The sequence below is a fragment of the Danio rerio genome, chromosome 5, assembly GCF_052040795.2.
Source record: "Danio rerio strain M-AB ecotype USA chromosome 5, GRCz13ab, whole genome shotgun sequence".
In the NCBI taxonomy this organism is placed as follows: domain Eukaryota; kingdom Metazoa; phylum Chordata; class Actinopteri; order Cypriniformes; family Danionidae; genus Danio; species Danio rerio.
Window position 1 is genome coordinate 69,945,633 of NC_141025.1, and position 13,798 is coordinate 69,959,430.

Below are 13,798 nucleotides of genomic sequence, written 5' to 3' on the forward strand. Positions count from 1 at the left end.
TTTAAAAAGAGCACAATCTAATTTAAAGCGACATTAAATCTAATTTTAATGTTTATTTAAACATTAGTAAAACATTACTTATGGGCTATTTTGAGCTGAAACTTACACATACACACACATTTCAATCTTTGAATGGAAACATAGTCAACGGCTGCACCACTCGTACATGACAGTCAATGTGAATAGGTTATTCAGTAATTGTCAGGGGGTTAGAGTGGGATGTCTTTCATTAAGTTCTTCTCTCTCTCTGTCTGTCTGTCTCCACAGGTTCAGGTATTGCTGTATTACCTGCAGCATCCGCCCATATCCTTCGCTGAGCTGAAGAAGAACACACTCTACTTCTCCACTGACGTCTAACACACACACACGCCACGCCATCCAGTTCTTCAGTACACAAGCAACGCCATCAGCAAGAGACTGTGTTCATGTGCAGCCCGGAGAAGAGCTGCGGCGAGAGGAGGACCACCTGAGAGAGCCCACCATTCACCGTCAACACAAGCAAACCACACACTTATCACACCGCTGTCCTGCCAACCACAAACACCACCCCATTACCGTCCCGTCTGAAGGTTTGTATGATGGGATGTTGGCTCATTAGAGACACAGATGCATGCTGGGATGTCTGTGGACTCCTCTGAAGCCCAGCTCAGTGATCCCAGAGCTGGAATACTACGGTAAATTTCTCCTCTTCCCCAAGAGACATTCCGGTAAACATCAGCATTGACATGTTTACAGGGTTCCTGTGGGTCCTTAAAAAGTCTTAAAATGTCTTAAATTAAAATTCGGGAAATTAAGGTCTTAAATTTTACCGTCAAGTGGCTGTAGGTATTACATTTTCAGCCGGTGTACTTAATGGCGATAGGGAAGCAAAGTGGTCCACAGTAAAACATCTAATAGTTGATTAATTTAGTATGTGTGAAACTGGAGAGAAATGACAGTCTCCATGATTTATTAGCTTATTACGGTAGGTCGGCTACAAAGCCGACTACTGCTATAAAGCCAGTGATGTGTACTTCATAAGCACTGTTAGATTGCAAACTATTTGATATTTTAATATAAGATTGAAAGGAAATGAAAAACTGGTGTATTTGATTTCTGTTGGAAAGATATTGAGGATACTGTATTAACAAGGGTAAATGTTGATGTGACCTTTTTTCTCCGTTTTTAGTAAAATAAATAAAAATGTACCTTGAACGCTGGATGTTTCTGCTTTATTTATTGAGTCTTCACATTGATCCCGTGGGCCAGCCTGATCACCTGCCGGTTACCTACCCACACCTGCAGTTCTCCACGATGGACGTCCAGTGTTCTCCATCCTCCAGCACCTAGACTGCAGTTCCGTACAAGAAGTTTGGCCAGAGGAGAAATGGTCATGCCCAACTGAGCCATGCTTCTCTAAAAGTTTTTATTTCCTTCACTTTCGTCAATTGGTGAAGATTGTTCCTCACCACTGGCTTGCTCGGTCTGGGACTTGTATAGATGTGCATCGATGGATTCGCTCTTCAGTGTTTGGACGTTCAGCAGTGAAAATTAGACCACACTGAACTGAACTGAACTTCGCCTCTGAAAACTGGACTGACAGTTTCAGTTTACTATAATCTTCTGTGTTAAGCTGGGTCATCGGTCCTTTGGGAACAAACGAATTGCTGAACGGTCCATATAGAAGTCGCTGGGATAATTAGGTAAAGATAAATGCATATTATAAGACAATGAAAGTGTTTTTTGACCTTGCACATATATCAGCATGTTGTTGGAGACCCCTAAAACCTAAAAATGGTCTTTTTAATGCAAAATGGGGGTTCTTTAATCTGTAAAGGGCACCTATTGCACCCCTTTTTAGGATTTAAGGTAAGTCTTTTGTGTCTCCAGAATGTGTCTGTTAAGTTTCAGCTCAAAACACCCATTAGATTATTTGTGATTCCTTTTAGAATTTTATACCTTTTTAGACACACCTGGTCCAGATCCCCCATGATTGCTGAAGCTGTGAATCCTGCATTTGGATCTTGTCCAGCGTCTTCTTCACATGACAGAAGAATCAGCCACAACATGGATCCAGTAGATCAGCTGTGTCCGCTAAGACAAGGATCAAGCACCCTTGAGGACTATATCTGTAAGTTTTTGGACATTTCAAATGAATCTGACCTCTCAGACTGTATACTTAGAGATTTGTTTGTATCATGGACTAAATGAGCCATTTAAATCATGGGGGATCTGGACCAGGTGTGTAAGTGAAGTGCATGATGGCCTTTGTAGTTCATCAGTGATTCTGCAAAGGCTGGATCGCTGGTGACCGTGACAAGAATCATCACCAACATGACTACAGACACAAAATTCAGCACTTTTAAAACAGACAATTGAGCAGATAAACACAACAAGCAGAATTTTTTTTTTTATTAAGCATTTCAAATATTTACATATGTACAATCTTTTAGCAAAGGTTCCTCTGCTCTGTACACTTTCTTCTTCAAACTTTATCTCCTCTTCTTCCTCTTTTTCATGCTGGTTTCCACCTCCTCCTTTATCTCGTCCTCTTTTGTCTCAATTGTCCTTTTCCTCCTCCACTTCTTCATTTCCTCCTTCTCAGCCTCCTTTTTCACCTCAGTGTCCATTTTCTTTATCCCTCCCCTCCTCCTCCTCCTCCTCTTCTTTATCATCATCTCCTTTTCCTCCTCCACCTTCCACTTCTCATTTGCCTCCACCGTCCACTTCTCATACTCCTCCCACTCCATCCTCTCATCCTCCACCTCCATCTCTTCTCCCTCCTCCACCTTCCACTTCTCATTCTCCTCCACCTTCCATTTCTCATTTGCCTCCACCGTCCACTTCTCATAGTCCTCCCACTCCATCCTCTCATCCTCCACCTCCCACTCCATCTCCTCCACCTCCATCTCCTCTTCCCCTTTCTTCATGATTTCTTTCATCAGCATCAGCTCTTCCTCCGCCTCCTTCATCTTCTTCCTCTTCCTGATTTCCTCCACAGTTATGGGAATCTCATCATCTGTTAAAGGAGAAGCGATTGCCGTTTACCCAAGGAGACCTTAAGCTCCAGCTAAGGGTGAATGAAGCTAAAGTTTCATTAGAATAGATTTATGCAATAACAATCGTTCACCTTTAGAGGATCTCAAACACCACATCTGGCACATTGATCTGAAAAAACTTGCCAGTCGGTTCTTCTTTTTGTTCTTCATGTTCTTCTTATCTGTTAAAAGAGAAATGATTGCGCAGTTATTTGAGAAGAAATGAAAAATGTGTCTTTGTTATTTATCCCTCATGAAAACTCACCATTTATGCTAAGCTACTTTAAGCATGTGATTTTACATTGTGTTTTATTATTATTTATGCCTTTAACTGCCTGCTCTACCAAATAATTGGCCATGATTTGATTGTGTTAAATAATGACTGGTAAAGTTTACAATTATAATGGTTCGCACTACACTCTCAGAAATAATGGTGCAAAGTTGTAGCAAAGAAGGTACAAACCCGCGTCACTGGGGCAGTAACTACTTATGGAACAGAATTGCACCTTAAGACAAAGAAACACATTTTGACCATTGCAGTTTGTACCTTTAAGGACATGATTTGTACCATGGAAAACCAAAATGTACCTTTAGTTTTTAAAGTCTGCAGATACAATATTGTACTTCATCAAAGGTACAAATCTGATCTACGAAGGCACCACCACAGTGACAAGACACTTTGTACCTTAACAGTGTCAAGTGTGTTTCTTTAAGAACTATTTAAGGGTATTTTCCATATCCAAAATGCGGCAATTTATTTTCAGTAAATATCAAATATTAAATACACTTTAAACGATGTTTTTTAAAAGTTTCTGTTTGTGTAAATGTACCTTTTCCATTTACAATAAAGAAAACACTTTAACATCAATCAAAAAATGTATTTTCTGCTAAACATTTCACAACACTTTTTAAAAAAAATCTTGAAACACATTCTCCCATGTACAATATAAAACTTTTTTCTCCATTGTTCATACAATACTTTTGTAATCACTTAAAAGTTGATTTAATTTACTTAATTTTAAAATAGAAATAGAATTATGCAAAAGTATTGGAATGAGATATGCACAATGTTTGAGTAGCTTTACAATAGCACATTTTTTGCATGAACACTTTGCATATGCAGGACTTCTGCCAGCTCACGTGTGTATATTAATAATGAAAATGTATTTATCAGAAAATGTTTTCCAAACGTTCATTAGAAATATCTTAAATGTTTAGTTTACAATACCTAAAGTTTTGTTTGACACTCTAAGAAATAAAGGTGCGCTGTCACTGGGGTGGTACCTATAAAAAGGTACACGTTTGCACTTAAAAGGTTCACATTGGTACCTAAAAAGAATATATTAGTACCTACAAATTTGAAAAGGAACACAATTGCACTTTTAAGATACTAATACGTACTCTTGAGGTATTAATATGGACTTTTTAGGATTTTTCTGTACCAAAATGTGTACATCTTTTACAAATGCAAAATGCGATCCAAAAAAAGAATGTTTTTGGTGGAGCAGTTAAAGGGTTATTAGAATTGATTATAATAATAGTTTTTAATATAATTTTCATAGTATTTAAAACAGGTTAGGCCTGCACAAATGGCACCAAAACACACGTTCAGAACCCTTTTATAAGTTACACAAGTAAATTCTTTATTTTAGTAGGGGATTTGAGACTAAAGCTGTATCAGAAAAGCTGTAAATGGGATACAACATTAATTTACAGTTCATAAAGAGACTAGAATTCACAATGTCAGCTCTGTTTCTGCTAGTTCTTAACGGTGTAGAATGAAATAAGAAAAGTCACTTTGTTAAACTGCAGAGTTGAATTTTCAACATCAAAAGTGGCCAGAGCTGAAATCAACCGTAAAGTAACGGGAACGGTAAGGTTAGCCTTGAAAAGCTTGATGGAAAGGTGGCCTAATTAATCTCTAATTGGGGAAATGTCTGAATATTCATTCATATCACAATAACTTACCATTTGTGTAACAAAAAGATCTTAATTTCAGGGAAGAGGACCTCTTCATCTTCAGTCTTGCCCAGTTGAAGCTTGGTTTTTGAGGCTTCAAACCTGGATGGTGTTGGTCAACCGTTATATCAGGATGTTCAGCCATCTGAGCCCCTGAGATGTAAGAACAGGGTGTTTTATCAACGGTATTAAAAATAGTTAAATCACGAGAAATCACTGGAGAGAATAATCTACAAGCCACTACACCACTACAACAAACCCACAAAGAACTTCTCAGTTTTGCAAGGCTTAATGTACCGTTTGGAACAGGCACGTGCACACATAGGGCTCAACCTGTGCAGTGCACATGCCCTTTTTAGTCTTGGATAGAAAGTGCCCTTCCAAAATGATCAAAAGTGCCCCCGCGACGCGGCACACCTTCGGTCCCGCCCTTCAGTAGGCGCGCGACAACACCGCTCTTCAGTACGCGCGCGTTGATATAACTGTAAACAAAGAAGCACAACAAATAAAACAAACACAAACTCATTTATTAAACATCATTTATTATAGATTATTCCGAAGTATTCTGCTTTGATCTGATCCACCCAGCAAGACAAACCCTGTAAAAAGTGATTAGTTACTTAAAGCAAGTAAAATAATTGACTTCACAAAGATAATGTAAGTAAACCCATTGTGACTTGGAACTGTTAAGTTGACTTAATTTTTATAAATATGCTAATTTTACTTTCAACTAATCCCTTTTTACAGTGTCACACTATTGCAGCATGTCTGTTTTAAATTTTAATTATCACTGTAATTATTACAATATGACATTTTTGGTGCTTTATTAAGTCTACAAAATCTACAATTATTGCCTGTGTGGAATATAAAAGACACATCTCCACACTGTGCAGTCTGGAAGAGCAGATTTATTCTACTGGATGTCATTTTTCTAGATAAAGAAAAGCTGATATTTTTTAAGGTGTATTGAAAAAAGGTGATTAGTTTATATAAAAAAAGAAGTACAATTTGCATATTTATAAAAAAATTAGGTCAACATAACAGTTTACTTACATTTTTTTTTAGGAAAGTCAACTTGTTGCTTTTAAGGCAATTGGTTTATTCGCTTTAAATAATAATTTTTATCAGTGTACACTGAAAAACCCAACAAGTTAAGGTAACTCAAACCATTTGAGGAAACTGATTGCAACAAACTATTTGAGTTCAAAAACTAATCTATATGATTACTGTGAACTTAAAGGGCACCTATGGTGAAAAATCTACTTTTCAAGCTGTTTGGACAGATATATAGTGTATAGACCGTCATATTGGGGTGATATAAACACACACAGTCCTTTTTTCAATTTAACAGAATAAAAACGGTGGACCAATTAGAGCGGTATTTAGACCGACCACAACTTGATGTAGGAGTGCGGTCCCCTCGCCCACCAATATTTATTGACAGGCGCATCACCTTATTCTTAGTTTGTTGTTTCATGTCCGCCATTTTCAGTGTGTGAGTCAAAGCGATATCACTAAAGGAACACCCTTGCTCTATTTTTAGATGTAAGGCTCATTGGGCTCAACACAAGATCAATATTCTCCACATTATCGCTCTTATTGGAATTATTGTTTGTACCTTTAGGTAGGTTTGCAAACGTGTACTTTTCATTGCGTCTACCTTAAACTTTAGCCGTTTTCATTTCTCTCGACCACAGAAGCTCCCTGTGATCTTAACTACATGCAGCCTGAAAAGTGCAAGCGTTGCCTCGTGCGCGTCTCTCCATTGGAAATAAAAAAACGAACTTGTCTGCAGGTCGCACACCAGAAGCACCACTCTGGTGTGCCGTGTCGCGGCTTCGGGCGGTGCATCCGGTGCCTTAGTCAAAGTTAATTCAGTGTGCGTGGTTATTAGTCTCGGTGTACAAGCTCGGCACTTGAAACTAGCACACAGTTGGCTGTAAAACTACAAAGACACAAATGATTTTGTACTTTCTGCTTGGTCTGTGTCCAAGTCGTACATGTACGGCTGAGTGCTGATTCTCTCACTCATGTAGCTTAGCTTCTCTCTGTCTGCCTGTCTGTTGCAAACACAGAGCATGGGAGCTCTTGGCTCCACCCACTTGTTACGTTGGCAGGAAGCCGAAACTAATTTTCATGTAAGGCAACACACCCCTAAAACAGCAAGCTGTGTACACGCCCCCAAAATAACACCTTTTTTAACACGTTGTAATAAAAACATCTGAACTGTGTTTTGAACTGAACCTAAACTGGCACACTCAGAAGAACCATAATATTAATATTAAATCATAAAAAAGGGATGAACTATGTGCCCTTTAAACATTTTGAGTACACACAGCTATTTGAGCACAGTAAAATCCAATAAATGAAGAGAACTATGCAATACCTTGCTGCTCGTGCCATATATTACTTATTACGGGTTTGAGTGTGTGGAAGTCTGTGCATTATGTTTTATGATGTGCAATAATCTACTAGGTGCAATATTTGTACGTTTTTTTACTAGGTCTTAAATATTTTTAGTGCAATATCATTGTTTTTTAAATGAGTGTTGAATCACTTTATTACTTGAAATATTTTATGTGTAATTGTTTTATGTGTAATATTATTGGTTTTGGTTAATATTATTTTCATTACTTGATATATGACTTAATAGTATTAGTTACCACTGATTCTTTTAAGTGTAATATCTATGTAGTATAATAGTTTGTATACTTATGTATTTTGGCTGTTTCCTTTTATAGATTGGTTGGATTTATGTGACTTATTTCACTTATTTAATTTAATTTATTTATTTTGTCTTGTGGTTTTGTGTTTCTGTGTTTTGTGTGTTATGGCAGTCATTACGTAAACAATTTCCTGCGGGATCAATAAAGTTTTCTAAGTCAAAGTCTAAGTCTAAACCAATTGACTACTGTAAAACCCAATAAGATAAGGCAACTCCAAATGGTTTGTAGCAATCGGTTTCCTCAAACAGTTAAATTAAACTAATCTATATGAGTGCTGTGAACTTACTCCATTTGAGTTGAAGTGATGAGTCAATTAGTGATTAAGTAAGTGTTGGTTGAGCATTAATGATGAACACCTGCTGTTAACAAGCAGAATTACTGAAGAGAAACACTAAACTACAGCTGACTTCAGTCACAGCCTTAACAGAAATAAAACACATTCAGTCTCTTAACATTTCAGCAGAGCATCATTAAACAACTCGACAAACATCAGCAGCTTCACTTATTATTTACCTGCTTGAGTTTATCTTTGTCAGATGTCTTCTGAAATTCTCTGAAAACAATAATTGTCTTAGACATCACCCCTGATGTAAACAGTGTTTGCTTTATAGGGTCCTTTGACTACCTCACATTAGTTTTCTTTGGCTTCTGTAACTGTGTGTTATGGCAAGCGTAATAAAAAGAAATAAAATATATATATATATATATATATATATATATATATATATATATATATTATAGGTGGGCATAGATAAATTTTTTAATCTAGATTAATCTCACTGTAATCTTGGAATTAATCTATATTAAAATGGCTCATTTGAATACTGCCGAAGGCATTCAGAATATGTGCTACCCAAATAATAAGTCTTTGAGAACAGGTTTCTTAATTTAGGTGGCGCATTAGACCAGGGGTTCATCTCCTGTTTCCAAAATGCTTTACAAACTGCTTAAGAAACTGTTCTACTGTGATAATTGGTGATGAAAATAAATTTGATCTAGCATTCGTTGCTAGATCGGATATGATTACGGTCGGAAATTAATGAGAATTATTTATTGAATTTATTACATTTCCCATTTATTGTATTTTATTAGCGTCTACCCCCACTCCAACCCTAAACCTAACCGTCACAGTACTGTAAAAATATTCATTATTGTTATACTGTCATAAAATATGCTGCTATTTTGATTTGCATATTGCACTTCTAGTCGGCTGTCAGATCTAAACTTTACCTACATCGATGACGGTTGATGACGTTTTTTAAGAAGAACGCTAGTACAGACAAGAACGCATACTTGGAAACAGCCATAGGCATTTAAGCTCCGCCCTCTTTTAAAAAAAACAACCTCATTTGAATTTAAAGCAACGGTCACCAAAATGGCACAATTAGGGTCAACGCCAAAAAGCTGCATGACAGTCAAGGTGAATAGGTTATTCAGTGAACGTCAGGGGGTTAGAATGGGATGTCTTTCATTAAGTTCTTCTCTCTGTCTGTCTGTCTGTCTCCACAGGTTCAGGTATTGCTGTATTACCTGCAGCATCCGCCCATATCCTTCGCTGAGCTGAAGAAGAACACACTCTACTTCTCCACTGACGTCTAGCACACACACGCCACGCCATCCAGTTCTTCAGTACTCAAGCAACGCCATCAGCAAGAGACTGTTCATGTGCAGCCCTGAGAAGAGCTGGGGCGATAGGATGACCATCTGAGAGAGCCCACCATTCACTGTCAACACAAGCAAATCACAAACTTATCACACTGCTGTCCTGCCAATCACAAACACCACCCCCATTACTGTCCCTTCTGAAGGTTTGTATGATGGGATGTTGGCTCATCAGAGACACGGATGCATGCTGGGATGTCTGTGGACTCCTCTGAAGCATGTTTATACATATGATTTGTTTTGTTTAGTGTCAGAAGCTTTTGTGCATGTGATATGATTGTGTGTGTGTGTGTGTGTGTGTTTGTTTGTTTGTTTTTATATCCTGGTGTGGACTTGGACCTGTTTACACACCAAACCCGTGGGGACCTCTTGAGCGGTGGGGACCTAAATTTGGGTCCCCACCGGCACAACCATTGAAACTGATAGAAATGGCCATTTTAACATAGGTGGCAGTGTTTTCCTGAATTTGCCCCAAAGTCCTAATGGGGTTGGTTTCACCAGACATTAACTGTGTGTGTGTAAAAACTGTGTTTGAGAGTGCACCTTCAATGGTCAAAATTGGAACAACTGTGTGTGCGTTTTTTTGAGAGTGCGCCCTCTATGGTCAATATTGGAACAAACGTATGTGCGGTTTTTGAAGCTGCGCCCTCAATGGTCAATATTGGAACAACCGTATGTGCGGTTTTTGAAAGTGTGCCCTCAATGGTCAATATTGGAACTGTGTGTGTTTTTTAATATAAATTCTATAATTCTTTTTTTTAACACTGATTAATATAACTTGCAGATACAAGCTAATTTCCATTATGCAATATTATTAATTATTTTAAAAAATAGTGAAACTTATTCAATGATTATGGAATTTTTCCAGAAGAAAGTAATAAAGTAAACAATGAATTTTACATACATATATACATTAAATATTCCACTCTCATTAATAAGCACTGAAATGACGTAAAGTTGATAAGCATAAGCATAACCAAAATTATATGGATTTAGACAGACTTTTCTGTTTTTAATGACAAGGAGGGTGCACTTTCAATGTATTTTCCTATGTTATAAGAATATATATATTAGTGAAAACAATGATCATTGATGCACAGTATTATTATTTTGACAGTCACTGCTGTATATTTGGTGTAATAGTCCATTCTTCGGTTTGATCTAATGATAATAGCTTACAGTACAACTGCAAGCACATGGAGGTTATGAGACAACATTATGAGAAATACCACCGTATTTGAAGGATACAACTTTTAAAAAATGATTAAGATTCAAAAAACACTTCAGTGACACACAGAGACAGATAATTGTATTAGTTAATTGTATGTATAAATATATATATATTTCTATAAAATAGATAACAGATGTGCACATTATCTGCAAAGCTTTATCAGTGTAATAAAATTTAAGTGTGAAACAATCATGGATCATTTTCATGGATCTATTGGAATATTTATCCTAAAATTTTATATGGATTATTATTACTATTATTGGCAATAAAAATCCTGCAAATCCTGAGTTTTTTCCTGCATGTATAACTACGGGGCAGCCACCTCCATCAAATGTTGCACTGCCTTCCAGCTTTTAAACAAATGAGGTAGGCTTTGCTGTTATGTGCACCAACAAAACCTAAGTGATGTTCAAGCACTGGTCATTTTGGCCATTGACAATTTTGCATACTTTTAGGCTGTAGTTTATTTTAAAATATGACCCATGTTATCCGTTCTTAATACAATGATGTGTATTTAGCCATCTATTGCATGTTGCAGTTGCATAAGTGCACAAGCCAATGCTGTTATGGTTATCAGCTGGAGTGCCAACAAGACTCAAGGGCACTCCAGCTTATATGTACACTTCACCAGCTACTCACCAACATCATGCTTTGTACCAATCCTATTACACTCTACAGCTGATGACAATCTGGATTTGTCACACACATATCTGCAGGTCATTATTGGCAACCTCAGCCTCAGCTCTGTGCCCAAGCCCACCTCAGCTCAGCCTCAACTACATGCCCAGGCCTTCCTCAGCTCCGCTTTATGCCAAGGACCGCCTCAGCTCCCCTTCCTCAGCTCCGCCTCACGCCCAGGCCCGTCATGGTTCGGCTCCACGTCCATGCTCGCCTCAGCTCCACACACATGCTTCACACAGCACAGCTTCATGCCCACACTGTAAACGATTTCTTGTTAAATTAACAGTAAGTTACTGGCAACAATTATCCAGTAGCTGCTGTATTTCATAAAACAGTAAACAATAGTATTACATTTACTGTAGAATATAATATATATAAAACATTGTTTTTATTGTTTTTGTTGGCGAAATGCAGTTTGTTGTCAATTCACAATTACACTAACGTTAATGGGGAAAAGATCAGCAGGCATTGTTCTTGAAGATTGCAAGTCAAGTGCCCACACAGGTGTGTAAAAAATAAAGTCTCATTTTAATGTCTGACTCTGTATAGTTCGAATATCTGATTCCATGACCTCACTACTAGCGCTTCCACGGATTTAAGAGGGGTTAACACAGTTCATTCTGACTTTAGGAGGCTACATATTTAAAATAAATAAATAAAATAATCTAATTTAACGTGACTAATGTTAATGTTAATTAGGTTCTTTTAGGCTTTAAATCTGAATCTGTGGTACAACCATACCAATCTGTATGGGGTTAAAATAAATTTGTACACAAATCATTCCCTGACCCCATCAATTTATCTTAGAATAGAATATATATGTACACACACAGTTGATGTCAGAATTATTAGCCCCCTTTTGATTTTGATTTTCTTTTTTAAATTCTTCCCAAATGATTTTTAACAGAGCAAGGAAATTTTCACAGTACGTCTGATAATATTTTTTCTTCTGGAGAAAGTCTTTTGTTTTTTATTATCAACTCTGTTTAATAAAACGGTTAAGACTTGTTTCATTATGAGTTTAGTTTAAATAACTAACTTGCAGTTAACAAATTCAACCATAATGAAAGCTTAGTAATAATGACTACGTGAAGACCAGCTTACCCTAACCGTAAAGGTTTAACTTTTTATGGTGACTTCGCCAATTATCTCAGTGTTGTGCTGAAATAGAGAATTCATTAATGTAGACACTAAGTTAAAGTTATGTTTTTTCAGGTAACTTAACGTTACTACGGTCAAAAACTCATTTAAGATAAAATCACTGTATCTAACGTTAATACCTCGCAAACACTACAATGACAGCCTGGCGTCTGTTATATCTTGTTTAAAATACCATTTGTTAACGAATAACGTGACATAACCTTACTACATAACTTTACTACTAAAGTCACTTGGTTAAATATTTTAAACTACACACACGCACTACACAGATATACAAAACAATCCTTTAACGGACAGAATTAGACTTTTAAACACTTACCGAGGATGAATTCACTGGATGAAAGACGACAGATGGTTCAAATTAGGAGAGCCGTTGCCTGCAGGTCGAGTCGTGTCCGCTCGGTTCTATGAATCGGCTCCTTAGTGAACAGTAAAGAATCGAATCTGCCTAAAACCGATTCCTTTTTGTGTACCATTGTAAGACACAACAATATGATTAATTACTATTTCGTTATACTGCTCGGCCACACGCATTTATACTCTAATTGCATATTGCTGTATGTGCTTGTGAACACGTGTGATAAAATAAGCAAACGGTTTAATCCGGTTCAATCCGATTCAGTGTCGCTCGAGTGCTGAACCGAACCAGTGCAAACGTGATATTGAATAAAAAAATAAATAAATTTAAAAAACGTGATATTGAATACAATATAGCAATATTGTTTTTTATTCAATTTACCAGCGAAAATATTACATATATCTGACTTTAACAATACGAAAAAAAAGTTAGTTTGAAGTGTTTTGAGAATTATTTTTTTTTCTCCCAGAATTCATTTCACATCAACAAGTGGTGACGTGTATGTGACGTAGGTATACTGTTTTCGGGTCCAAGCCGCCATTTTTTTGTGGAGAAATCATTCGTTTATGATCACGTTTTATTCCTATCACACATTAAAGTTAATTTTATATAAAATCATAGTGTACACACCAATCTCTGGGCTTGCTGCATAACAAATACCAAAAATTTAGCAATTTATAAAAAATTAATCACTTTCTGGGCATCGGATATTAGGCATGGACATATATACTGCGATCGTGGTTTTCGAAATCATTAAATCGCTTTGTAAACGTTTATTACCATTTCATGAGTCTCCCCATTCAGTTGAATGGAGCGCTCTATATGTGACCTCTATGGTGACGATTGCCCAATCCTTTTTGCATGAATCCGTCTAAAGCAGGCTGGTCATTCTGACATATAAGCTGACTTTGAAATCATTCTGGGTGTTTTACAGTCTTTGGTTTCATGAATCAATTACTTTTGTTCCAGTTTACGTTTTGGTTAACCACAAAGTTATGCTCAT

General features: G+C 37.0%; 1 protein-coding gene across 5 annotated transcripts; it reads right to left on the reverse strand.

Moving 5' to 3' along the window:
- Positions 1–2,376: 2,376 nt before the first annotated feature.
- On the reverse strand, positions 2,377–12,853 carry LOC141385652 (uncharacterized). 5 transcript variants are annotated; one of them, XM_087254642.1, is made up of 7 exons: positions 12,757–12,853; positions 11,356–11,533; positions 9,233–9,426; positions 5,274–5,458; positions 4,986–5,129; positions 3,110–3,199; positions 2,377–2,998 (listed from the first exon to the last, which is right to left on the reverse strand). In XM_087254642.1, exons 5-7 carry the CDS (start codon positions 5,119–5,121, stop codon positions 2,472–2,474), a joined length of 753 nt encoding a protein of 250 aa, XP_087110768.1. In that variant the 5' UTR covers positions 5,122–5,129; positions 5,274–5,458; positions 9,233–9,426; positions 11,356–11,533; positions 12,757–12,853; the 3' UTR covers positions 2,377–2,471. The 5 variants fall into 5 exon arrangements, with proteins under 5 accessions (XP_087110768.1, XP_087110770.1, XP_087110771.1 ...); XM_087254644.1 differs by having other exon boundaries at positions 11,302–11,533; positions 12,757–12,844; XM_087254645.1 differs by lacking the exons at positions 9,233–9,426; positions 11,356–11,533; positions 12,757–12,853 and having other exon boundaries at positions 5,274–8,040.
- Positions 12,854–13,798: the final 945 nt, after the last annotated feature.